At 46.0% G+C, this 22,268-nt stretch overlaps 1 protein-coding gene across 1 annotated transcript; it reads right to left on the bottom strand.

Moving 5' to 3' along the window:
• Nucleotides 1–296: 296 nt before the first annotated feature.
• fam20ca (FAM20C golgi associated secretory pathway kinase a) lies at nt 297–21,967 on the bottom strand. Its single transcript, XM_068749825.1, has 10 exons — nt 21,420–21,967; nt 20,894–21,075; nt 18,130–18,208; nt 3,751–3,843; nt 1,785–1,900; nt 1,357–1,537; nt 1,157–1,266; nt 994–1,075; nt 839–898; nt 297–555 (listed from the first exon to the last, which is right to left on the bottom strand). Exons 1-10 carry the CDS (start codon nt 21,965–21,967, stop codon nt 297–299), a joined length of 1,710 nt encoding a protein of 569 aa, XP_068605926.1.
• Between the last annotated feature and the right edge of the window lie 301 nt (nt 21,968–22,268).

The following is a 22,268-nucleotide window of genomic DNA, read 5'->3' as shown; positions in this document are numbered from 1 at the left end:
CAGAACATTTGTTTCTTTATGCCATGTACAACAACAAAAACATAAAAAGCATCAGTATCTAATGAGCACAAAGTCTGTCCGTGAGCCCCGACTTTCATGGGGTCCGTGTCTCTTCTATTTAAAAAAAAACGCTTTAACTAGGTTTCCGTAGAGGCAATGATGGCAAGTCTTGGAATTCACTGAATTCAGCTTGTTATCAGAATTGTGGGACTTTTTGTTGCCGTCCCATTGTCCAGACAGCAACAAGACCTGGGTCCATTTTCCTACCGGTCACGGCGACTCCAGTCTCGTCCTCACTACCTGTGACCTTGGATTCTTTGGGTGGCCGTGTCCCCGACTAGATCTTCATCCACAACGCTCGCATAGCCTTCTTTCGCTATGCAGCCCGACAAGACCTGCAGCACCAGCCGGAGCCTGCGGTCCAAGGCCCGGAGGTGAGGCTGGATGAGGACAGGAGACAGTCGGTCGTGGAGCAGGGACGCCTCCATCAGGGCACTCAGCTGGTACTCCTCTTTAGCCAGCAGCTGGAGTCGGAGGTGGGTGGATTTTCTCACTCTGGAAACAATAATAGGAGCGATACTTCTTTACAGTAATGTCCATGAGGAAAGCCTCGTGCAGCTGACATAGAGCATTACTTCATTACAAGAGGCAAAGTACTTAGAATTCTTTCTCTGTAAATTCAAGGGGGGTCACGTGGGTCTCATGACATTTCAGCATGAGCTGATGATTTGTGATTGAAGATGAAAAGGCTGGCGGATGCAAGGGAAGTGTGGGAAGAACTGAGTGGATTGAATAAGACACTAATATTCCCAAAGGGACAATCCGTGAAAAGTCTGACCTGCAGCACTGGCTGAGCGGCACCAGGATGGACAGCTCATCGTGCGAGTGTTTTCCAAACCTATGAGAGCGGGCGGATAAAAAAACCCAACATGAAGCAGGAACGATCACAGCTACGTATTTAGTGGATTTTTGAAACACTTTAAACGTGTTTACCCTCTTCCATTGTCGAGGTGAATGATGAAGGTGTCATTTCCAAACTTCTCAAAGGTTTCATAATGATGCCGGTCCATGTTTCCTGCGCCAGGAGAGAGGGAAGTGGTGAGGAGGAACATGTGAGGTCACATATTTCTCAGTGTCATCTCACAGCCGCTCTTACCCATTAAGAAATCAAAGATGGTCATGTCCATGATGTCCAGCAGTCGAGTGCCTCGATCATACGGAGGAGTCTGCTTAACCTCGTCACAGTAATCTGGGTCCACCTCCCACCTGAGAGCACACACACACACACACACACACACACACACACAATGATTCAATGTTCAGCCCTGTCTCTGTGGTGCATTGTTGTTATCTTACTCGGCCTTCTTGCGTTTGTGGTACGACCGTCTCCAGGGGTTTCTCCAGGTCTTGCGTTTGGCCAGGTTCAGGTCTGGCAGGAACGCTGCCAGTGAGCCCTCGATCCGGTCCGGTTTACCGCACAGCGCATGCTCAGTGGAGCAGTAGTACGAGCATTCGCCGTAGAAGCAAACGTTGTTGGCTGCGGAGAGGACAGAGCACACACACTGGCGTCAAGATCCAATCTGAGAGAATAAGTTGGCCTACACCGCCCCCTGGTGGTGACTTGGAGCTATAGCCTTTTTCATCACTTGCATCACGCATCCTTGCATTTTGTGCTGCCTTGACAAGGACACACAGAACTCAGGAAAGCCTCAACGACAGGAACACTGCTGGCTTAAAGCTGGAGCCAGAGAGATCTGTCCAAGGAGGATGAGGCCGCGTTCTACCTGGTGAGATGAAGAAGGTCTTCCACAGCTTCTTATCACGAGTCACGTCTCTAATTTCTCTCGTCATGTTGACGAGCCGTCCCGCCACTGGAGGCACTCTCCGGAAGTCGAGGATCCTGGAGGGAGAGAGATGAAGATAAAGTGACAAACGGCAAACAGCACCGAGGCTGACGTGTGGCGCATTCAGCCACAATGTCTTCAACTTTAACCAGAAGACACTCTGCTACAAAGCAACTCTGTCTCCCATCACGTCAGAGACGGTGCCGATTTCAGGAACGTCTCTGATCTCTGAGCACCTTCTCAACTGTTCTGACCCAGTCCTCTTGCTTTCTTTTTTCCACGTGAAAGGACAAACATTTACATATGCACTGACGGCCCACAGATAAAGAAAGAGGTCAGGACAGTTTGTCTTTGCAGGACGACAACGTTGAAGCTTGCCAGCACAGGGCCTGATCCGTGTCGCCGGAGCCCACATGATGTTGACTCTGTTTTAAAGTGCTCCATGTTGCTTTTGCCGTCGGCGGCATTCATTGTCATCTGACATCTGCTTGCAGACAAAAAGGAAAAAGAATAAGGTATGTGCCTTTGCCTGCCTCCCACCTGTCCTACCAGCACACATTGAAAAGCAGACAAACACAAACCTTTATCCATTTAGACCACAAAGAGTATTTTGGTTCTAATGCTCCTTTCCCGTCTCCCTCGTTCTTTATTTTGCTCTTACGCCAGAACACTGCATCCATTCAGGTCCTGTTTAGCCTGTCTTGCTAAATGTTTTGTGTCGACATGTCCCTGAACCAGTCAAGACTCAAGCTAAGCCTCCTGGGAGGCACACACACACACACACACACAAAGACTGACCGTCTGAGTGGAACGGAGTCGGCGTAACTTGAGCCTACAGAGGATGGCATTCAAGAGCTGCAAACTGCACCGTCATGTTAGCCTCTGTGACAAAGGAACATCTGTGTGTGCATCTTTTTGTGTATGCATGTCTAATTTGTGTGCACGCTGTCCATTGCACAAGCAGCTGGTGGTGGCAAGAGCATGCCAACCAAAACACAACCTGTGATTACCGGGATACTTTAGTTTTGTGCGTTTCACAATAGCTGACTGGAATTAGGAACCAAATGAAGGAAAGGTTTTGCTGGGCAGAGCGTCCACCCACTCTACATTCTGAGTCAATGTTAAGTCATAAACTGGTAATGGCTCCTGCTGGTATCCAGAGACCTCTGCGGTTGGCAACCGGCTATGATTCATAGGTAATTCAGCATGGAGCAAAACAAATTGCTCGTCTGCTGTTTCAAACTACCCTGCCCTGCTCTAAAGCTGCGTCCCAGTGGTAATGCCACGTCTCTGATTCCCTGCTCCATCTCCATGCCCACGTAAAAACACACGCAACTCACTGACCTCATCTCATCCAGAGCCTGCGTGTGTGTGTGCGTGTGCATACGTGATGTAATTATCATGCCCTCAGCAGAGAAGCTGCACATTAATCGTCCTCCTCCAGAATCCCTAAATATCATATGATACTCTCCCTCCCCAGTATTCCTCTGTTGAGAAGTTTGCTTTTTCACTTGTCAGCTGAAGCCCGAAGAATAAGAGGCTCATGTGGAAATCAATAATGGTCAGCAGCAAGTAAAGGAGATGATCGGAGTGTTTTCTAATCCCCGACGTGCCCAATCCAATTCCCCCTTTTGCAGCGTTAGTCCATTAGACACGTTTGGTTTCTAAATGGGATGAAGAGTCCATGTCAGAGTTATCGAGCACACTTGACCCGTCATTCTTCCCGAGGCTGATGGTGAAAGATCATTTGAGAGAGCACTCGGAAGGGAAACAGATGAGTCGGGCCCTGCGGGATCAGTAGTGTGGTCTCGAGACCCTCTCCTTCTCAAAAGGCCCTTGAGGTAGATTTTACGGCGCAGTAAAACCAAAATTAGACTTGACAGGAGGGGGACTTGATGACACTCACCTGTCCAAGTGAAACGCGGCGATCTCAGCGTTGTGCCTCTCGAAGTCAGAGAAGTAGAAGAAATCTGGAGGGGTCTCCTGCTCCCGCGTCTGCCTGAAAGATAACGGTGAGGAGGTATTTTAATCCGGGGAATCTTTCTCCTCACAGGGATATTCTTTGGGTGTACAGAAAATGCATCTCTTACATTTCTGCACTAAATTAATGTCCATTCTCTGCTGAAACAGATTTGTTCAAATGGATACATGCGGCCCGATTTCTTGCATAAATCCTCTCTTGAGAGCTCCTCAATGCGATGACGCTACACAAATACACACAACTGAGGTAATTAGGAGCGATATCACTATGACGACCTGCGCCGTTTCAACTGAGAGCATGCCATCATTTTATTTAAGACATTTCTGTCCCTGTCTATGCAAATTCCCTCAGCTTTCACCAGCTGTTTATTTCCTGCGGACTCAAAACCCTCCTAGAACATCTGGATCCCTTTCTAGGACTGAGGCTGACGCATGAGACCAGAGCCCGTGAGGACAAGGCTGCTGAAGGGAAGCTGCGTGAGATTCTTACTCACATCCTTCAGTTCCTCCCAGCAAGTACTGCACAGACACAAACACAAACAGACACACACAAACACACAGACAGACATGTGAATCCCTGCCAACCAAGCCATGCATCTGAGTCAGGAACCGCTTGAAGTCTCTTTCTCCATCTGTCCGCTCGCTTGTCTGAAAGGCAAGATATTTTTCTTCAACTACCGCCTAACTCCCCTCCAGACACACACCCACCATTATTTTCCTACTGCCTCCTCTACAACCCTTCTCTCTCTATTTTCTTGAAAAGCCAGACCACTGACAACAGAAAATAACCTGTCCTCCCATTCATTGACAAGTTAGGGAAGCAGCCATTTACCCATGAATCAATTGCTGCTATTGTGCCTTTACCAAACAGAATGAACGAGTGCGCTGGGCTTGCTTTTATTGTTGGGAATAAAAGAGTGGGGCTGGATAAAAGGTAGTAGAGGTAGTCGATTTGAAAAGGTGACCTCACGATCTGACGCATTCGCCGCACCTAGTTATCGCTCAGATATGCCGTTGTCAACAAAGCGCTGTATCATGTGCAAATAATGCTATGGGGGGGGGCTAAGTGGCACAAAAAGAAGCTGACTTCAAATGTGTAAAGGTTTTAGCTTTCTTTGCAATTTGGCCTGAATTTTACACAATAAAAGCTGTTGCTGAGAAACAGAGATAGTTTTGAAGGTTGATTCTCTCATGACGCATTAATGCCTAAGAAAACGGTCAGCTGTTCACCTTCTCCCTTCTAAGTCGATCTGCTGTACACGATGCATCCCCATGCCTGATTTCACATTTTAAAATATGACACACTAAACCCGGCGAGTCATAATATTTGTTGGGATTTGGCCTCTCAAAGTTTCACTAAATTGTTTTCTTTATTCTTTCCATCTCCTGCCATTCTGTCTGAAACTAATGTTTACATATTGTTGACAGACAGAGGGCAGCAGAGACAATGTTATGTCCACATCCTCATCGCCTCCTAGAATAAAATTAAGATGGGTCTCTTCTCACATTGTGAACTTAGCAACATCAAATTCAGCGCTAAGGGCGGCTCGGTGGCGCAGTGGTAAGCACTGTTGCCTCACAGCGAGATGGTCGCAGGTTCGTCTCCGGCTTGTGGCCATTCTGTGAGGAGTTTGCATGTTCTCCCCGTGTCCGCGTGGGTTCTCTCCGGGTTCTCCGGCTTCCTCCCACCACCAAAAAAAAAAACATGCAGCCTAGGCTGATTGGTGACACTAAATTGCCCGTAGGTGTGAGTGTGAGTGTGTGTGTGGCTGGTTGTCTGTCTCTGTGTTGCCCTGCGATGAACTGGCGGCTTGTCCAGGGTGTCCCCTGCCTCTCGCCCATTGACTGCTGGGATTGGCTCCAGCTTGGCCCGCGACCCGATAGCGGAATAAGCGGTTAGAAAATGAAATGAAAAAAAAAAAAAAAAAAATGAAATTCAGTGCTCGCCCTGACCCAGCGCTAACGTAGAGAACAATCAGCACAGAGATATTTTATATGTTTCTGTTTTATTTTTTTAGTCAATAATTGTTTTTACAATATTTGTGCTGCTCCGTGTTTTCTTATCCATGACCGCATAAAAAGGAAAAAACCACCAACTCTGGCGTTACGGGACACATCCTGCCCTGGATTGGTATCCAGTTTAAGAATGTGCGTCACCTTTGTTCTTGTTTCCTTTGCCGTCGTCACAAACACACCAACATGACCCCTGTGCTCTCCTTTAGTGGACCACAATGAGCCGCAGACCTTCAATCGATCCCCATTAACCAGGCGAGTGGACGCGTCTCACAAGGCTGTCTGTTCTAATGCGTCCTCTGGGGTTGACACATTCAGACACACGGAAGGAGATATTTACTGCATCCTCTACACAAGATGCAGGATTGCAGTGCAGCCAAATGAAATCCCCCCTGGCCAGCCCGACCCTAATTAACACCAATTATCAAGCATCCAGCAGCGTCTCTCCATTTATCTTGGCTTATTCCTTTCCTGTACCCATGCCCACGTACGAATCCTACCCCTGTGATTTGTTATCTTTTCTTCTGTAGCCAATACAGCGGCGTTTTATTCCTCCACGGCCAAATCGAACGAAAGTAACACCGTGACGATGCCATAGTTCCAATGCTGCGCTGGGGTATAACACGTCCAATGCTGAACAATCAGCTGAGAAGTTGTTTTGAATTGGAAGATTTAAGAGAATAGCAAAGGATCAGTGGACTTGGACTGAATTTGTGACTGTCCAGAACTCAGATTGTCTCTCAAGGTGACATACAGGTGAAGGGATTGAGGACTGGGCAAGAGATTGAGAGATAAATTCTCTTTAGCCTGGTGATTTGTGTCAGCGAGCGCTCGTCTGTTTGCAGCGCTGCACGCAGAAGTATCAAGAGAATGACTGTCTAGTACGTGCTTGTGTTTACCTCTACAAACAGCAGCATACTATGTGTGTGTGTGTACATGTATGTATTTTGAGTGTTTTCCCAGAGTCTGTGTTCCCCATTCTCCGTGTTTTTCCTCCATGCATGCTGCTTTTTTTCCTCGTCGAGTATCAATATATAGGAGAGGGCTCTGAGAAATGGTCCGGAGCCCCGAGGTCGCTGTCTAGATTGAATTTCATATCAGTGTTACACAAGTCGTGTTCCAGCCTCAGCTATTTTGAACAGACAAGGTAAAGCCCCACCAGGGGGGGGGGGGAAATCAAGTTGTCTGCCTGTGTGGGAAGCCGTAGGGGAGAAGAATGCTGGAGAGAAACGGCACTTCAGCTTCAGTTATTAGACACTCGTGAGGTGGGAGAATACGAAGACGGAGATGACCAGTCTTCAGCCTTCTTTTTGTGTCTTCAGCGGAGCAATTATAGATTCACTGATCGGGACAAGGTGTCCTGGTTTCATAAATGAACTGCACTTAAGACATGAAAGGTTAAAACAAGAGAATGCACAATACGTGGAAGAGATTGGTCCTCCATGAATGGGTAACTTCCGAACACTGGGAATTTTCAGCCCTGCTGGATTTTAGATTTTAATTTACTTTTTACACCTATAACTATAATGTACATTTTTTTTTTTTTTTACAATTCTGAATTTGAGTGCCAGAAGGCAAATACATCAAGTAATGGTAGGATGAGAGAAAAGGGACATTATATAGGGGCGACAAAATTGGACAGCTGCAGGGCAAAGGGGAGACAGCTATTTGGGAAAATGTGACTTATCTCCAGTGGGGCAATATTTTCAATATTGTGCAGCAGAACGCTGCATTTCCATCCTTTGCATTTTGCAAAGAGAAAGCTCTCAGAGAGCACATAGCTCAGCCGAACAATCGGAAAATAGTTTTCTCCTGTAAGAGCCCTTTTTGGCAATTTTCATTAACATTCAAACCTCTGAAGGAAGAGATGGATGTGCTCATAAGTGCAAAAAAAATACATGCATTTCTTTATTTGTTACTGTGAGGAGATCCAACGTTGCGTTATAACATGCCTAACTAATTCACTGAGCCAGTAGATTAGGCGTTATGATATATAATGTTCATTATGACGTTCTACTTTCTGATTCCAGGCTGTACCTTTGAAAGAAACATGAAATCTATTTCACTGATTCCGAACCTGCATTTTCACTAACAAAAGTATCACTGCTTTCTCATGGAAAAGTTCTGCTCTTTATTGCCCAATTATCTCAGTTGTTTTTCCTCACAAGTTTCTCCACTTCCTGCTCTCTTTCTTGGCTGTCTGACCTTCTGACCACATGAAAACCGGCAGGCAAAGACTGAGGCGTTGATTTTAGGATCTAAATGTGTGGCTTTGAACGAAAGCTGCAGAGCCGTGGGCTCGGTTATCTTATCTGTGACCGCCAGAGCCCTTCCGGCCACCTTTGAAACAGATGCCACACACCAGAAGAACCACTGTAAAGTGTGTCTGTGAGTGTGTGTGTGTGTGTTTGTGTATGCACCATGCTGTCTCATCTGGCCAGATGGCTGGTTGCCCCTGTCTGTGTATGTCAGGGGATGAGGCCATGCCTTATTGGTCTGCAAAGCCCTGCTGCTCTCCAACTACCCCCCGAGTCTATGTCGTTTAACAAGGAAGGATACACACTGGGAGGTTTTGAGGTCGAGGAACTGAGTCTCGGCTTCAAAAGAAAGATAACCAACAGTAAATGCTCTCATCAAAACCCGACTGTCCGTGAAAACCCTCTAATATGCCGAGGAGGACTGTTGCACATGCAATAACAGACGCATTGCAGCGCTCAACACCGCAGCAGTCATGGATACAAACGGGTTTTATCAAATCTCAACACACCAGTTCTCGCTTCTCATTGTCGTCTGGACAAAACCAGCCCAATGTTTCCCCTTGTCGCACTGGATTCAAACTTAATGTTTGGAGCAATGCTACCCAGTTGTGGCACTTCATTCGAGAACATCGATTATTGGTGAAACAATAACCCGGAACCCAGGCGAGGTCTTGGAACAAAAAAAAAAGGATGACAAAAGTTGGATCTTTCATTGCAGTAGGGCGCTGAGAAAATGCACTTTGACTCAAATGCACTCTCCTCTTCTCCCACCTTCACCCACGACAAACAGAACACACATCTGTTTATCCTCAGCGATTAGGAGTGTGTTCTAGCGCCACCTTGTCATATTTACAATTGCATCCGCATAGGATTAGCTGTTTTTAAGTGCAAGACAATTCTTCGCAGGTTGTGCGATTCATGGCAGGCTTCACGAAGAACATTCCCTGTAAATTATGCAAAGCATCAAGGGTATCCTCGTGTCAGCGGTGATTAGACGCCGCCATGCAAAAGCTTGGTAATGCTGACAACAATAGTCAGACTTTATGTGCATCTTTAAACACAAAACCAAAAAATCCTCATGTTGCAAGTTGAATAGTAGTCTTTAAGGTCAACCACCTGTTCCACTATCTATTCCAGAAGGACATTCCTCTAGAAAGCCTTGGCCAGTTGTCTCTATCCCTCACGGCTCTCGAGGAGCCATAGGCCAACGTTTCAAGGAACCCACCGCTAGATTCAAACGAAAAGCAAGCACCTTAATGCTTCTGGTCCTACAGAGGCAACAGAGGTGGATCAATAGGTTTGAGGTTATAAAAGGCTGTAACAAATCTCTGACCAGGGTTGAAAATTCAATCGGGGGTCTTCTTTGTAAGACTCAAAGCAGATTCTCCAGTTAAAGGAGGGGAGACTGAAACACCTATAGCAAACCATAAAGAAGCGAACCTTTATTGAACAGAGCCCTCCTCTGAAACAGCCCAAGGAACATCAAGCACCAATTAGATTACATTATACTAAATTCTGGGAACCGTTAATCTAACCCCAACACACACACTCTCGGTGTGGATCTGTATGGTCTGAGCCGAGGGAAGTTAATTGGATTGTGAGTAATAAAGCATTTTGGACATCTGTTATCTTTGTCCGTCTGTGGGAGGAATATCTTGAGGTGTTTCATGCAAAACAAAGCAAGACAATGATGAGACAGGCACACACGCACGCACGCACACACATACATACATCTTAAAACCATGTTAACACCAACTTCTGCAGCAGAATTCTCTCCTCCTAAAAATAAACTCCCCCATCCCTCTCTCTGCCCTTCACCAGGCAGCATTCGATTGTTAGAATGCCTCCCCACCTTCAGGTGCCCAGACCAAACAACAGCCATGTCAGCCATGTATCCTCAAATCGCCGTCACTTTCTTTTCCTTCCTGCCCTTCCTCTTCTGTGATTACTGCATGTGGACACTCAAACAGATACAGACTTATTAAAGGGAGGTATTTCCAGGGTGCCTAATTGGCGACAGAATAGTGTCGATATAAGTAGCACAGTCTCTTTAGATCCCTCGTGAAGGGATTCACTAATTACCTGAGAACCTTCAGGAGAGTAAAAACCGGTTCTGCTCTGTGCTAACAGTTACGAGCTCCTGCAGTTCACCCTTCACTGAGTTTGTGGGTTTTGTGCCTCATTTCTCCCTCAGCTGAACTTTTCTATTTGGACCCGTCACCAGTCTTGTTGTGATTGGCGGTTTGCGGTCAGATGGCGTGTCCTAAATAGAAACCATCTATCACAGGCTAAGTGGTGGCTGAGAGATGTCATTGTGGTCGTGAGTGGGTGACGGTGGTGAGGAGGAAGTGGTGAAATCATAAAAAAAAAAAAGAAAACAGCTCTCAGGGTTCTGTGGAGCTAAGTGGGATGAAACAATATCATTTGGTTTGGGAATGAGTAAAGTTATATATACAGTGTGTATGAAAGGAATGAGGGAGAGACTTCGGAAGTCTTCACAATCACACCAGATTATTGAGGTAACACAAGCAACACACACACACACACTCACACTAATCTGAACTTTTACATATCTCAGACGCTCCTTTAATGAGTAATCTTCCCAGGAGCAGCAGCAGCTCCGACTGTGCCCCCACCACAGAGGCTCCACTGTCTCCATCATTGCTGCATAGAGCTGCAAAAAAAAAAAGAAACGTTCACCTGGGCAAGCCCCTGGATCAGGTTCCTTCCAGACCCACCAGACCTGGCCGCTACAGCCCCTCCCATACCATTCCCTGACAATGGGCCGAAACTGGTAGAACCGTCCTCTGGTTAATTTGATAGACAATGATCGCATTCTACCTGGATTCTGTTCGGCGATAGGGGAGTTATACACACCTTAATTGCCACCTTCCTTGGAACAGGCGCATGCAAGCAGAGGCTAGGCCCACAATGGCTGTATTAACCTCTGTGCATGGGCCAAGTTACAGGGCCACAATGCGCTCTTTCTTTCTGTATGTTGAAAAACTGTTGATTCATTCATTCGGCTCCGAGACATTCAGACAGATGGTGATAGATCCACCTGGGAAAGGTTAGTTAGAGATGGAGCCCAGTTATAAGGTGAAGCGTGCGTGTTCCCATTTCTGAAGGGGAAGTTGCTGGGTATAATTCAGGGATAAAATAACAATGATACGTGTTTTTCTTTGTCATATTCAGACCAATGTTATGAAAAAATGATCTTCATTAAAACTTCTAAGTCAGACAAAAACGGAAAATGTCAGGGCCATTAACAGGTTGCTATTCAAAGTGCATAAAAACAAAAGCGCATAAACAGAAATTAGCCTTCAATAATTCCCTTTGATTAAGTGGAGCCTCTATGAGTTCTACTTTACAATAACTAATAACAATTCTGGATGGCTGAAACTACAAATCTCCGCCGCAAGCCAAGGGTTGGCCTGCTCATAAAAATAAAGTTGCCCATTTGTCTAGAATCCGCCTCCTGGAGGGAAATGAATTTTCAGCATTCCAGACAAATGCGGTAGCGACATTCCTAGCGGGAAGCTTAGGAATCTCCCCAGAGAGTATTTTGGGCTGTAATGATATGTTAGCTGGCTGCCTGGCTGAGCAGTATAACCGCTCAAAGCAGTTACAGAAACTGGGTCAAGAACCACAACAACCTGCACAGTCGCAAAAATGAATGCGTTGTAACACAAAGCCCCCAGCAGGAGACGTGCTCACAAAAAATACATGCACGCTCGTCTGTGATTTAAATACCAGGACCAAACCTGCTGACTTGAGGAGATGCAGACACTGAGAGTCTCCAAACATTTATTCATGCTTTACTACAGGCTGACTATTCTGACAACGCCACGCTAGCACATTGCTCAAGCTATATACATTTCATTCAAACAGGTGATCCACCACGATCTCATCACAACATACAGACATGTTTAGACCTTTACTCATTATTTTTTTGTATTACTATACAACCTGACATTACAGAGTACATGAGAAGGTCCCAGGGGGATCAGTGAGGTTGCAAGGAATGGACGTAAAGAAGGTAGAGAACTTCAAGTACCTGGAACGGGTGGAGGAAAGTATCAGGTGTGCTACGTGAAAGGAAAGTGTCAGCAAGGATGAAGGGAAAGGTCTACAAGACAGTGGTGAGGCCAGCCATGATGGACAGCTTAGAGACAGTGGCTCTGAGGAAAAGACAGGAGGCGGGGCCAGAAGTGGCGGAGATGAAGATGATGAGGTTCTCCTTGGAAGTGACCAGGTTGGATAGGATTAGAAATGAGACAATAAGAGGGACAGTGAAGGTTAGACGTTTTGGAGATAAGGACAGAGAGGCCAGACTTTGATGGTTTGGACATGTCCAGAGGAGAGACAGGGACTATATCGGTACCCGAACAGCGCTAAAGGGCGACCCAGGAGAAGATACATGGACGTAGTGAGGGAGGACATGAGACTGGCTGGTGTTGGGGAGGACGATGCAAAGGACGGGGTGAAGTGGACGAAGTTGATTTGCTGTGGGGACCCCTGATGGGACAAGCCGGAGGAGGAAGAAGAAGAAGATGAACGTATAGCATGATATTCTAACCACTTAACAGTTTACATTCAAATGAGCTGAGATCTGGGAATTCAAGGAACATGATGATGATGACCAAACTTGTATGACAATAATAAATAGACACACAACTCATAGTAGCGTCTCAGCTGTAATCACATTATCATTAGAGTACTCCCGGTCTGCCACATTTCTCTGAGAGTATATAAACTCTTGTTAGGAAGAGAGAGGATGGGGAGAATCTAAAAATACAGAGCTCTGAACAGAGGCAAGGGACAAGCTGAGGATTAGAACCGCCTCACTGAATCAAACAAACAAGTCAAAAAAAGTAGCAGGGACAGGAGCTGGAGAAAGAGAGAGTAATGGGCAAAGAGTGGAAGGAAGGGAGGGCTGATGATGAAAAATGCCACTTCCTCAGGAGCTGACCTAGTAAAACATTCATGAGAGATGTCTTTATGTGAGAAGTGTGAGAGAGAGGAGAGGATGTGGGGAGCTTAGAGTCTAAAATAAGACGGTCCCTCTGTGTCTCAGGGTCTGTACTGGGAGTGTGTGCCAAAATAAAAAGTTGTTTGAGATCGGAGATGATAAGAAAAAATGTTTGGTGCCAGATGCTCCACCGCCGACCTCTCGAATCAAGACGCAAGAATAGACTGAACTAAGACTTCGACGAACCGAAAGACGAGACAGCGAGCGAAACGGGGACACGACAAGACGCGACTTCTTTTAAGAGCATCAGCAAATGGAAAAGAAGTGACTCTGTGGTAATCATGACAGACACTGCCATATTTAGAGAATCATGAGAACACATATGGACGATTGATATTTCACTTATAACATCACACAAACTCAACTCAAAAGTGTTTGTGTGTATGCAAATGACAAACCGCTGACTACACGCAGTTACACAACTGTTAAAGCTTTCATCTAGTTCACCAGCGCAGCAAACAGCTTTACAGTAGGTCAAAGACTCACACACCCACGCACACACACACACATACACACACACACACACACACACTCTCACCATCTCTACCAGTTCAGTCACATGCTAACAATCCACACTGTTTGCTGAGCAACAACCAAGAGTGAAAGGAAACAATGGAGAATTTCATTAAATGGATTTGTTTACACACATGCCTTAAATAGATCACCTGTAAATAAACCACGAGTAAACAAGGAGAGAAGGAAAAGAAAAGCACTAATTTTAGAACTGTAAATGCTGAGACGACAGTATCAGCCTGAGGCCTGGGGACACAAGGCTCTTTGGCAGATGGAATATAGGAGTAGGCGGAGAGAGGCCAGCAGCGGATGAAGGAGGAGCACGGATTGGATGGAAGAGGAATGCGGCTGTGTAAAGTGAGCAATCCTCAGTCACATGAGAGCAGATCAAAATCCTAATTCATCTTAAAGACCTGCAGAGGGAGAGGGGGGGGGCACTGGTGCCTGAAGAAGAGCTGATGGGCTCAGGCTTGTTGGCAGGGAAACAGATGTTGTAACATCCCAACGCTCATTCTCTCTCTGTGTGTGTGCGTGTGTGTGTGTGTGTGTGTGTGTGAGTAAGAGAGCGAATGAGAGCGAGAGGAAATATGTGACTTAAACATCAAGGTGCAATTTCTGCTATAACATCAACTAAACTTTCAAATGCAGAACCCAAAATGCAGAACCAAAAGTTGCTCACATCCTTTTTCTCATTAGATTTGGCAAGCTGGCAAGTATTTATTTATTTATTTTTATTCAAAGTCTTGTCTCAGCCTAAACGCTATCAAAATAGTGCGGGGAAAACCTTTCTTTCCTTTTTAAACTGCACAAAAAACTCATTCATTCATAAAAATCTAAAGAAAATCGAAACAAGAAAGCATGTCACAACACTGAAGCGTTCAGTGGCTTTCATTGGGAAACACCGTCAAGCAACATTTAACAATTTCTGCAAATCTTACATCATTCGTCTAGTTAATTAAATTTTTATTTATTTTGCCAATATAGAAAACATGTCTATCAATGGTCTACTACAAGACCGCAGGCAGATGGATCACTAACATGAGGAGAGACGAGTAGACTCACAATGAACCCGAGGAACCGACATCTGAGACTCAGTCACAATCTCCTCGGTCTCTGCCCACCTGTGAGCAACCCACACCTGCTCTCCGCAGACGGGCACTGGTTTCAGCAGCCGGGTCAAACAAATTGACGGGCGTCCAAAACCACCTGTGTCTCTGTCACTGAGAGGTCGCTGTGACACCTGGAAGCGTGAGCTGAAAGCCAAAGTTCACGTAATTCCCCAGCAGGTGAAAAGATGGAAACCATCATGGAAAAGGAAGATAATATGAGCAGGAAAACATTAGATTTTTAAACTCTCCTTTTTGTGCTTCGAAGCTTTTTGATTCGACATGGTGAACATCATTATGGGGCGTTAAATGGTCGCTGGTCTAGAGTGGATGAGCTATTCTTCTATTGTTTGTGTATTTGCAGCCATCACCTCTTTTACTACAATGAAAACATGGCCGGTGGCGTAGTGGGTAGCGATGTCGCCTCACGGCAAGAAGGTACCGGGTTTGATTCCTATCGGTGCAGAGTTTATATGTTCTCCCTCTGTCTGCGTGGGTTCTCTCCGGGTTCTCCAGTTTCCTCCCACTGCAAAAACCATGCAATTTAGGTGAATTGTCTGCAGTGTATGACTGTGTGCGTGAGTGGTTGTCTGTCTCTGTGTGGCCCCGCGATGCGCTGGCGACTTGTCCAAGGTGTACCCTCTGCCTCTCACCCATAGCAAGCTGGGATAGGCTCCAGCAACTACTGCGACCCGCAAAGTGGAAAACGGCTTTAGATGAGATGATTGTGTTGTGAATTTTCAGTAAAAAAAACAACAACCCACAAGCAATCATAGATTTTACAGTGATTTCTTCATGAATGTCAAACAGTGTGTGAGAGGGAGAAATCCAATCTTTCGTTGCACATCTGAGGCTTACGCCTCCTCTTTCTCAATGCCTCATCCCTCCATCTGACAAGATCCAATTAGCATGGCATGAAGGTTCAGAGTACACACCACAAACAAGATGTTGGCTGGCTATGGGTAGAGCGCACATTAGGGACTAGGTCCAGACAGACGTGGGGGCCTGGCATGGAGGGCCTCCACTCGGCCTGTAACTTCCCTCCAGCTGGAAGTCCCAGTTCTTGACAGGTTGGCACCGATCACTGTTTCCCTAAGCCTCTGTCTGTCTCATGCGTCTCATCTATGCTCCAGAACCAACCCTCTCTATTCACAAGCCATTTTATTCCCGACTCCTCCATTCGACATGGCCTCTTTATTGATGCACAGCTCCATATTTACTTCAAATTGACCGGTTTCTTCGTTAGCTAAAGGCTAGTAGCTTTTCTCAAGGTCAACACCATGCAATTCAATCATGTTTTATTCCTGCAGCCAAGGCTTTACGATTTCTTTTGATATTTTCAGTGCACTAGTTAAACATCTCAGAAAAAAACCCCCACACAGAATACTCCATGACCATGGACAGTCTGAAAGAAAAAAAACCCCCAAAGAACTTGTCCTTGTTAAACGCAATTTTTGTTAAGTACAGGATTGCAAAATGTAAGTAGATGGGTGATGTGTACATACAAGTTTATGACAAAATATTTGGCAGTTATTTAGAAATGCTGATGATAAAAGTTCTCTAAATTGCAAAACACAATCGCCGAGCGTGTGTGTGTGTGTGTGGAGGTGTCAGCCTGTGCAGTCTCCTGCCTCGCACCAGGGTCAGATTGGCAATAGAAGGCCTGAAGCGTCAACGCTTCTTTGAAGCAACACTTGATGCCGCGTAATGGTGACAGGTGAGGTAAAACGATGCACACTTCCATTGAACTACAGTACCCACAGCTCCAAAAATGAAAGTGGGCAACATCATGACGTAAGCGACAAATCCTCACAATGTGATTGAATAAGTATGAAGAAAGGTTATTTTTATCCATCGCCGCTCTGATATTTGAGTCTTTCTGCTCTAAGTTGTTTTCGGTGTCATCTGTAAACACTGGAGACAGCCTGGTGACAGTCGAACAACCAAGGACTGAATAAAATATGACGGGCTAAATAAAGAGCTGCAGGAATCTGTCGCATATCATTCTGAAACCGGCTTGAAATCACCGTCTGAGTTGTTTCTTTGCATGTCAGACTTTACTGAGTGTTACGCTCCACAGTTACCGGTTTCCTCATAGGATGTGTAAACGCAATCATTTTCCGTACATTGCCCCATACAGAATTTATTTTTCTCTAGCCGACAAAACTGGATGAACCACACGCCGTACATACGATATATTACCCTCAGAACACCCTCCTGTTCATTGGCCCATCTTGCTATCAAATCAAATGCATATGGTAACACTTCCTGTGTAAGCGTACATATCGTCTGGTTGTTCCTGTTGCCATGGAGCAGCCTCTAAAATCCCGGTCCAGTCTAATGGTTACTCAGACAGACTCCGGGTGATCTCAGTTGACGTCAGACATGACTGTACCACCGATGCCTCCTGGGGGCCGTCGATGGCTGCAGACGTTTCTGTGTCTGAAAGCTACGACGGAAGCTTTGATTGTCATTGTTTTGACCATAATCTCCGAGGCTGCTTCGCTTAACAATGCCTCATGCTCTAAACTTCTCCCGCTGATTGACCTTGGAATTCTAACTCTGAGCTTTTCCCTACTGTTTGTTGTGCATGATGGGATACATTCGCACTACTTCAGGTAAAACACGAGCTGATTAAAGGATATGACCACTAAACATCAGGTGAACATCATTTCATTGCTTATGTCGAAATGATCCTTCACTTGATGTGACTTTGACTTCAAAATCATCCTGAACTTCACATGTGTAGTCGGTTCCAATCAGAACACCGTGTCTGCAAACACATCACATGCTAACGGCCTCTGCATCTCTCTTCCACAATCTAATACTCTCCACCGGGGCGCTCATGTAGAAAACCATTCTGCGTTTCAAAGCAATCACGCCAGGCTCCTGAGCAATTACTTCTGATCGCAGCCCGGTTGGCCTGGACACTGTTTATCCCCGATGGCCTGGGAATTCGATGGGCAAATCTGAGGCAGATGAGAAAGACGGCCTTTCTTTTTCCATGTTCAGTTCGCCTTCGCCAGCATATATTTCTCCCTAAAGACATCTCTATGCTGGTTCATCTTAATTAACACATAAGCCTGTTGATGTTAATTAAAAAAGCAGACAGGAAAAGATCACACAGAGCAGATAGGTGTCTATCTGAATGTGCCGGGAGATGCTACGGCGGCTCTTGGCACTTATTCAGATTACGTATCTTGTAGGCCTCTTTAAACTCATGCGTTGCAACATTTTTTTTATTCATGATGTTTGGAGTTTGCTGAAATTTGAGAAGCCTTCATATATCTGTATTGCTAACACTATGTCCTTGTCATGTGGTGCCCTAGGCTAATATGCAGCTCTGATCTCATGCATGACACATGTAAACCTACGGTACTTACTTCATGGGCTTGAACAGCGCCTGCCCGTAGTTCTGGAAAGTCATGATCAGCTTCAGTTGGGTGCCTCCTGATTTCATGGCTGGCGAGGAAACAATCAATATGTTAGAACGGTATATGAAGCACAAATGACTTAACAGAAAATAAACACACTTGCGCCTATGCACAGCTGTTCCATTACTTGATAGCTTGCAGGAGGCAATTTTGCATGAATGTGTAACGGGATGTAACGGGATTCAAGCAAATTGCAGACTCCATCTCCTGGTAAATTGTCTTTATCAGCAGTTTATTGTTGTGATGACCCCCCCCCCCCCCTCCACTCTTGTTGTGAACTCTTGTTGCTGTGTCGCTCAGTTTCCTCCTCTTCTCCTTTGGCTATGTCATCCTGTCATCCTCTCTGTTGTGCTTGCTCACCGCTGGCCAGCATCCCCGTTCACCGTGACTCATTTACAAGAGCTTTTGCAAGTTATGTTCACTGTCTTACAAAGTCCTGCCGACACGCAACCACACACGTCTTTTCTTTTACAACCGAGGACAGATGCAGAGTGAAGCCAAACCAAAGCGTGAATTGAGAGCATTAGTGCCACACATGGGCCAGATTTGCAGCCGGATCAAGTGGCTGGTGCCCCGGAGTAATCTTTAAACTTGGTGTGACACCGCAAGATTGCAAATGACTGTGACGCTGAACCATGTAAGCCACAATGCTTGAGGGATTGACCTCGAATCTTTGCTTGGTGCTCAATATTTAGTAAAAATTTGGGCCTAATCGAAAGCTGCAATAGGTAATCCCTTGTGAAAATCCCCTGGGAAGAAAAAAAAAAAAGCTCAGCTGATTGTTCTCTGGATTTGGACATGTAATCAAACAAAAACTTGAACCTCAGTGACAAATGTATTTTTTTTGCTTCTTCCTGAGCCCATCTGTGTCCGTATTCCTCTGTGAATGTAAGTGCCTGATCCGACCATCTATACATCTTACTCTGGGCCCGTCTTTATCTCGATACAGAGCTGTGTTCTCTGGTCATTCTGCAACCTGCAGGCCTTACCCGCCGCTGTCATCAGATCCTGCTTCCCCATCCTCACGCTGTGATGATAAATCCGCTCTATACTCTCACCTGTGTTGCTGCACGCTGCTGTGCAGATGATTTATGAGTCTGTCTGAAGACTTGAACAATAGGCCCCAGAGCAACAGACACACAGGCGGGAAGAACTATTACACTGAAAACGCTGAACAGGGAAAGTTTCTAATGGCGTCTCTGGTTTGCAATTTTAGTGAGACAGATCAGCGGCGAGTGTCATGCATGCTCTGAGGCGTACACAGAAACGCTGGGGTTTCATTTCAGCAGGAGGTGTCTTGGTATTTGGGCAGCAAACTACCAGGTGCAGGCCAAAATCACAATGATTGTGAGCTGTGTGTGAGAAATCGAGGGACTAATGACAAGGAGACAGTGGCGACAGAGTCAATAAGCACAAAGATTCTGTTCAGGCACACAAAGAGAGACGGAGCTAGCAGCAGTGGGGGATTTTTTTTCCTTTTTTTTGTATTCACTTCCCAGTTTGAATTCACTCTAAAACGTTTGCCTGTTTGTGATTATCCTCAGGTTATTTCTCACATATTCTGACAACTGAAACAAAAATCTGTTTCTTCGGCCGTGCCATCATCGCTGTAGAGGCACGCAGGGAAATTCATTGAATTTGCATTTATTAAAACATGGCATCGTGCACCATTTGAAGTGAAAACAGATTTCGTCTGATAAATTGCATTCAAATCTTACTGTCAGTGACACTTTTGCAACTTGATGCATTTTTAATATTCTCACTTTTCAGAGGAGGATTTCTCAAATCTGCAACAAAGTCGATGTTTTGATGCTCGATTTCTTCAAAATATAGACTTATCCATCACCACCTTAGAAACTAAAGTAATTCAGATTAGAAAAAAAACTAAATTCTTCTGGACGTGTATTTTTTCTCTGGATTAACTTTGCAGGAATATACATGTGTCTTTTAATCATGTGTTATCTGTCTCCTCCCTAACCCCACCCCCCCCGACCCCCCATCCATGCTTTCTGCATGTTAGCACTGCAATTATTCTTATTCAAAGTTTGTCAGGTGAAAGGAGCTGTATGTCCTGTACTGGCACCTGTAGGGAGTATATTAATGATAAGGTCATTAAGCAGTCATAAAACACTATACTGATGGATGCTCTGGCCACAACACACAAGCTCCCTCTTTATGAAGAGAGATTATTAGAGTAGATCAGGCTCCTAGGAGAAAAGGCACCTGAACACAGATTTATAAACTGTTGCACATAGGCTCATATAAAGATAATGGGCCATCTGTGTGTAATTGCAGCCTGCTTCACACACACACACACACATGCACACACGTGCACACACAGTCAATCTGAACAAAAGGAAATCCACAAATTGCAATTCAATGTATCCTGTTCACACCACTTTGGGTTGTCAAAGCTGATAGAACTCCCGAGCCACATTTTATTGTGTTAACCCAACAGAATATTAATCTAGCCAGAGTGGAAACTCCGGTGAAGGATGGAGAAGCATACCATAATAACAGCGCCTTTACTGCCTGTTCTAGTTCAAGCTACATTAAACCAGTGCTATATGATAATATATATATATATATATATTTCATGGGCATACTCCATGAGGGAAGGGAATTAACCTTCTTTATATGGGTGGTGGACAAAAACAGGCTCCATAAAAGGTGGATCTCTCTCTCTCTCTCTCTCTCACCCTGGCTGACTCACCCACGCTGGTGACCGTCTGTGTGACCAGGTCCTTCAGCAGGGCATCCAGGGCAGGACTGTGTCTGGAATACAGTTCGTAGCGGTTTATGCCGATGTGGAAACGCAGCCAGTTGGGATAAGACTCCCCTGTCACCTCTCCAGTTGGAGGTAATTCATCCTCTTCATTCCCCTCTTCATTGTGCCTGAAAAACATCAACAGTGGGAAAGGGAGTCACGAAAAGTTATGGTGCAAGCGGGTTCATGTTTATTCTCTATATGCGATCGATCAATAGAGAAGCTGTTGTGGCCTCTTTGGTATAACCGTAAGAGACAAATAAATGCTGAAGGAACTGGGACGGAGCAGATCTCTAATAAGACGTGGGTTTATTACTGCTGCGAGGTTAGAGGCAGTTTTATTGATCCCGTCAAAGACTCTTAAATCAGACAGAGAGGCACTACAGTGAAAAGATGGGAACTGGTTGGATGCCTGTATATGATGGATGGATTGATATGATTACACGTAAACTACACATTTACATCATCTTACCATCCTTGGTTTCCTGCAGCTCTGGGATAAAATCTGATGTCACTGTTGACGTTAAACAAAGTGTCATCGTCCGTGAGAGGAGGAAGGTCAACCACGTATAAAGGATGCGCAAACAGGGCAGACAACCGGGACGTGTCGCGGGCAGGGACGCTGCGACCGCCGCTCGCGTCCCCGATGAGCGGCTTGTGGTCCTCCACCGTCCCCGCCGACAGCCCCGCCCGCCTGGAGGACTCTGCTCTGCCCGCCGCCGCGCCGATCTTCTCCAGGGAGTGCGACGTGAGATTGGAGCTCGGCTCGTTGCTGAAATCCTGCAGGAGTCTCAGCGTGTGCTTGTCAGGCCAGCCGGCTCCGGCCGCCGCCCCGGCGCGCTGCTGCTGGCCCCAGCCCTGCGTCTCACCGGCCGCGTGGCGCGCGCACTGGCACGCCGCGTCCGCGCCGTCCGCCCCGCGCTTCTCCAGCTTCGGTAGCAAGTCTATCATGATGTGCATGGTGCACGCCACCAGAAACACCATGAGGATCAGCACTCTGAATTTACGAAACAAGATCATCTTTATCATCGTTGTCCCGGATTAGGATCAGAGCCGAGCGCAGCGCCGCTCCTCACGGCGCCGGCGTCCACGTCCAACGGGGTTGCGCGAAAACAAAAGCAGCGATGGTTTGGAGATGAACTGAGATCATGGCACGCGTCATGTCCAGCCCACGGGAGCGCCTCGATCACGCGTAATCGGTCTTTAGTCGTCGGCAGTGGTCCAGATGCGTCTTTCGCAGACAGGTGGACGCATCGACATGGCAGCGGCTGTGGCGGCTCACACCGGCTTGCTGCTCATCGACGGCCCGTCGTTCATTGTC

This window comes from Brachionichthys hirsutus, chromosome 16, assembly GCF_040956055.1.
Source record: "Brachionichthys hirsutus isolate HB-005 chromosome 16, CSIRO-AGI_Bhir_v1, whole genome shotgun sequence".
Classification (NCBI taxonomy): Eukaryota; Metazoa; Chordata; class Actinopteri; order Lophiiformes; family Brachionichthyidae; genus Brachionichthys; species Brachionichthys hirsutus.
The sequence above is the reverse complement of the archived record's forward strand: the minus strand, read 5'-3'. Positions and strand labels throughout refer to the sequence as shown.

Excerpts from the sequence above, each read along its gene's own strand:
- fam20ca (XM_068749825.1), bottom strand. The coding sequence starts at position 21,967 with ATGATCTTGTTTCGTAAATTCAGAGTGCTGATCCTCATGGTGTTTCTG. Across the intron at positions 1,901-3,750 it reads GCCGCGTTTCACTTGGACAG|GATCCTCGACTTCCGGAGAG; the intron begins GTGAGTGTCATC and ends CTCTCCCTCCAG. Across the intron at positions 1,538-1,784 it reads GACCTTCTTCATCTCACCAG|CCAACAACGTTTGCTTCTAC; the intron begins GTAGAACGCGGC and ends TCCTCTCCGCAG.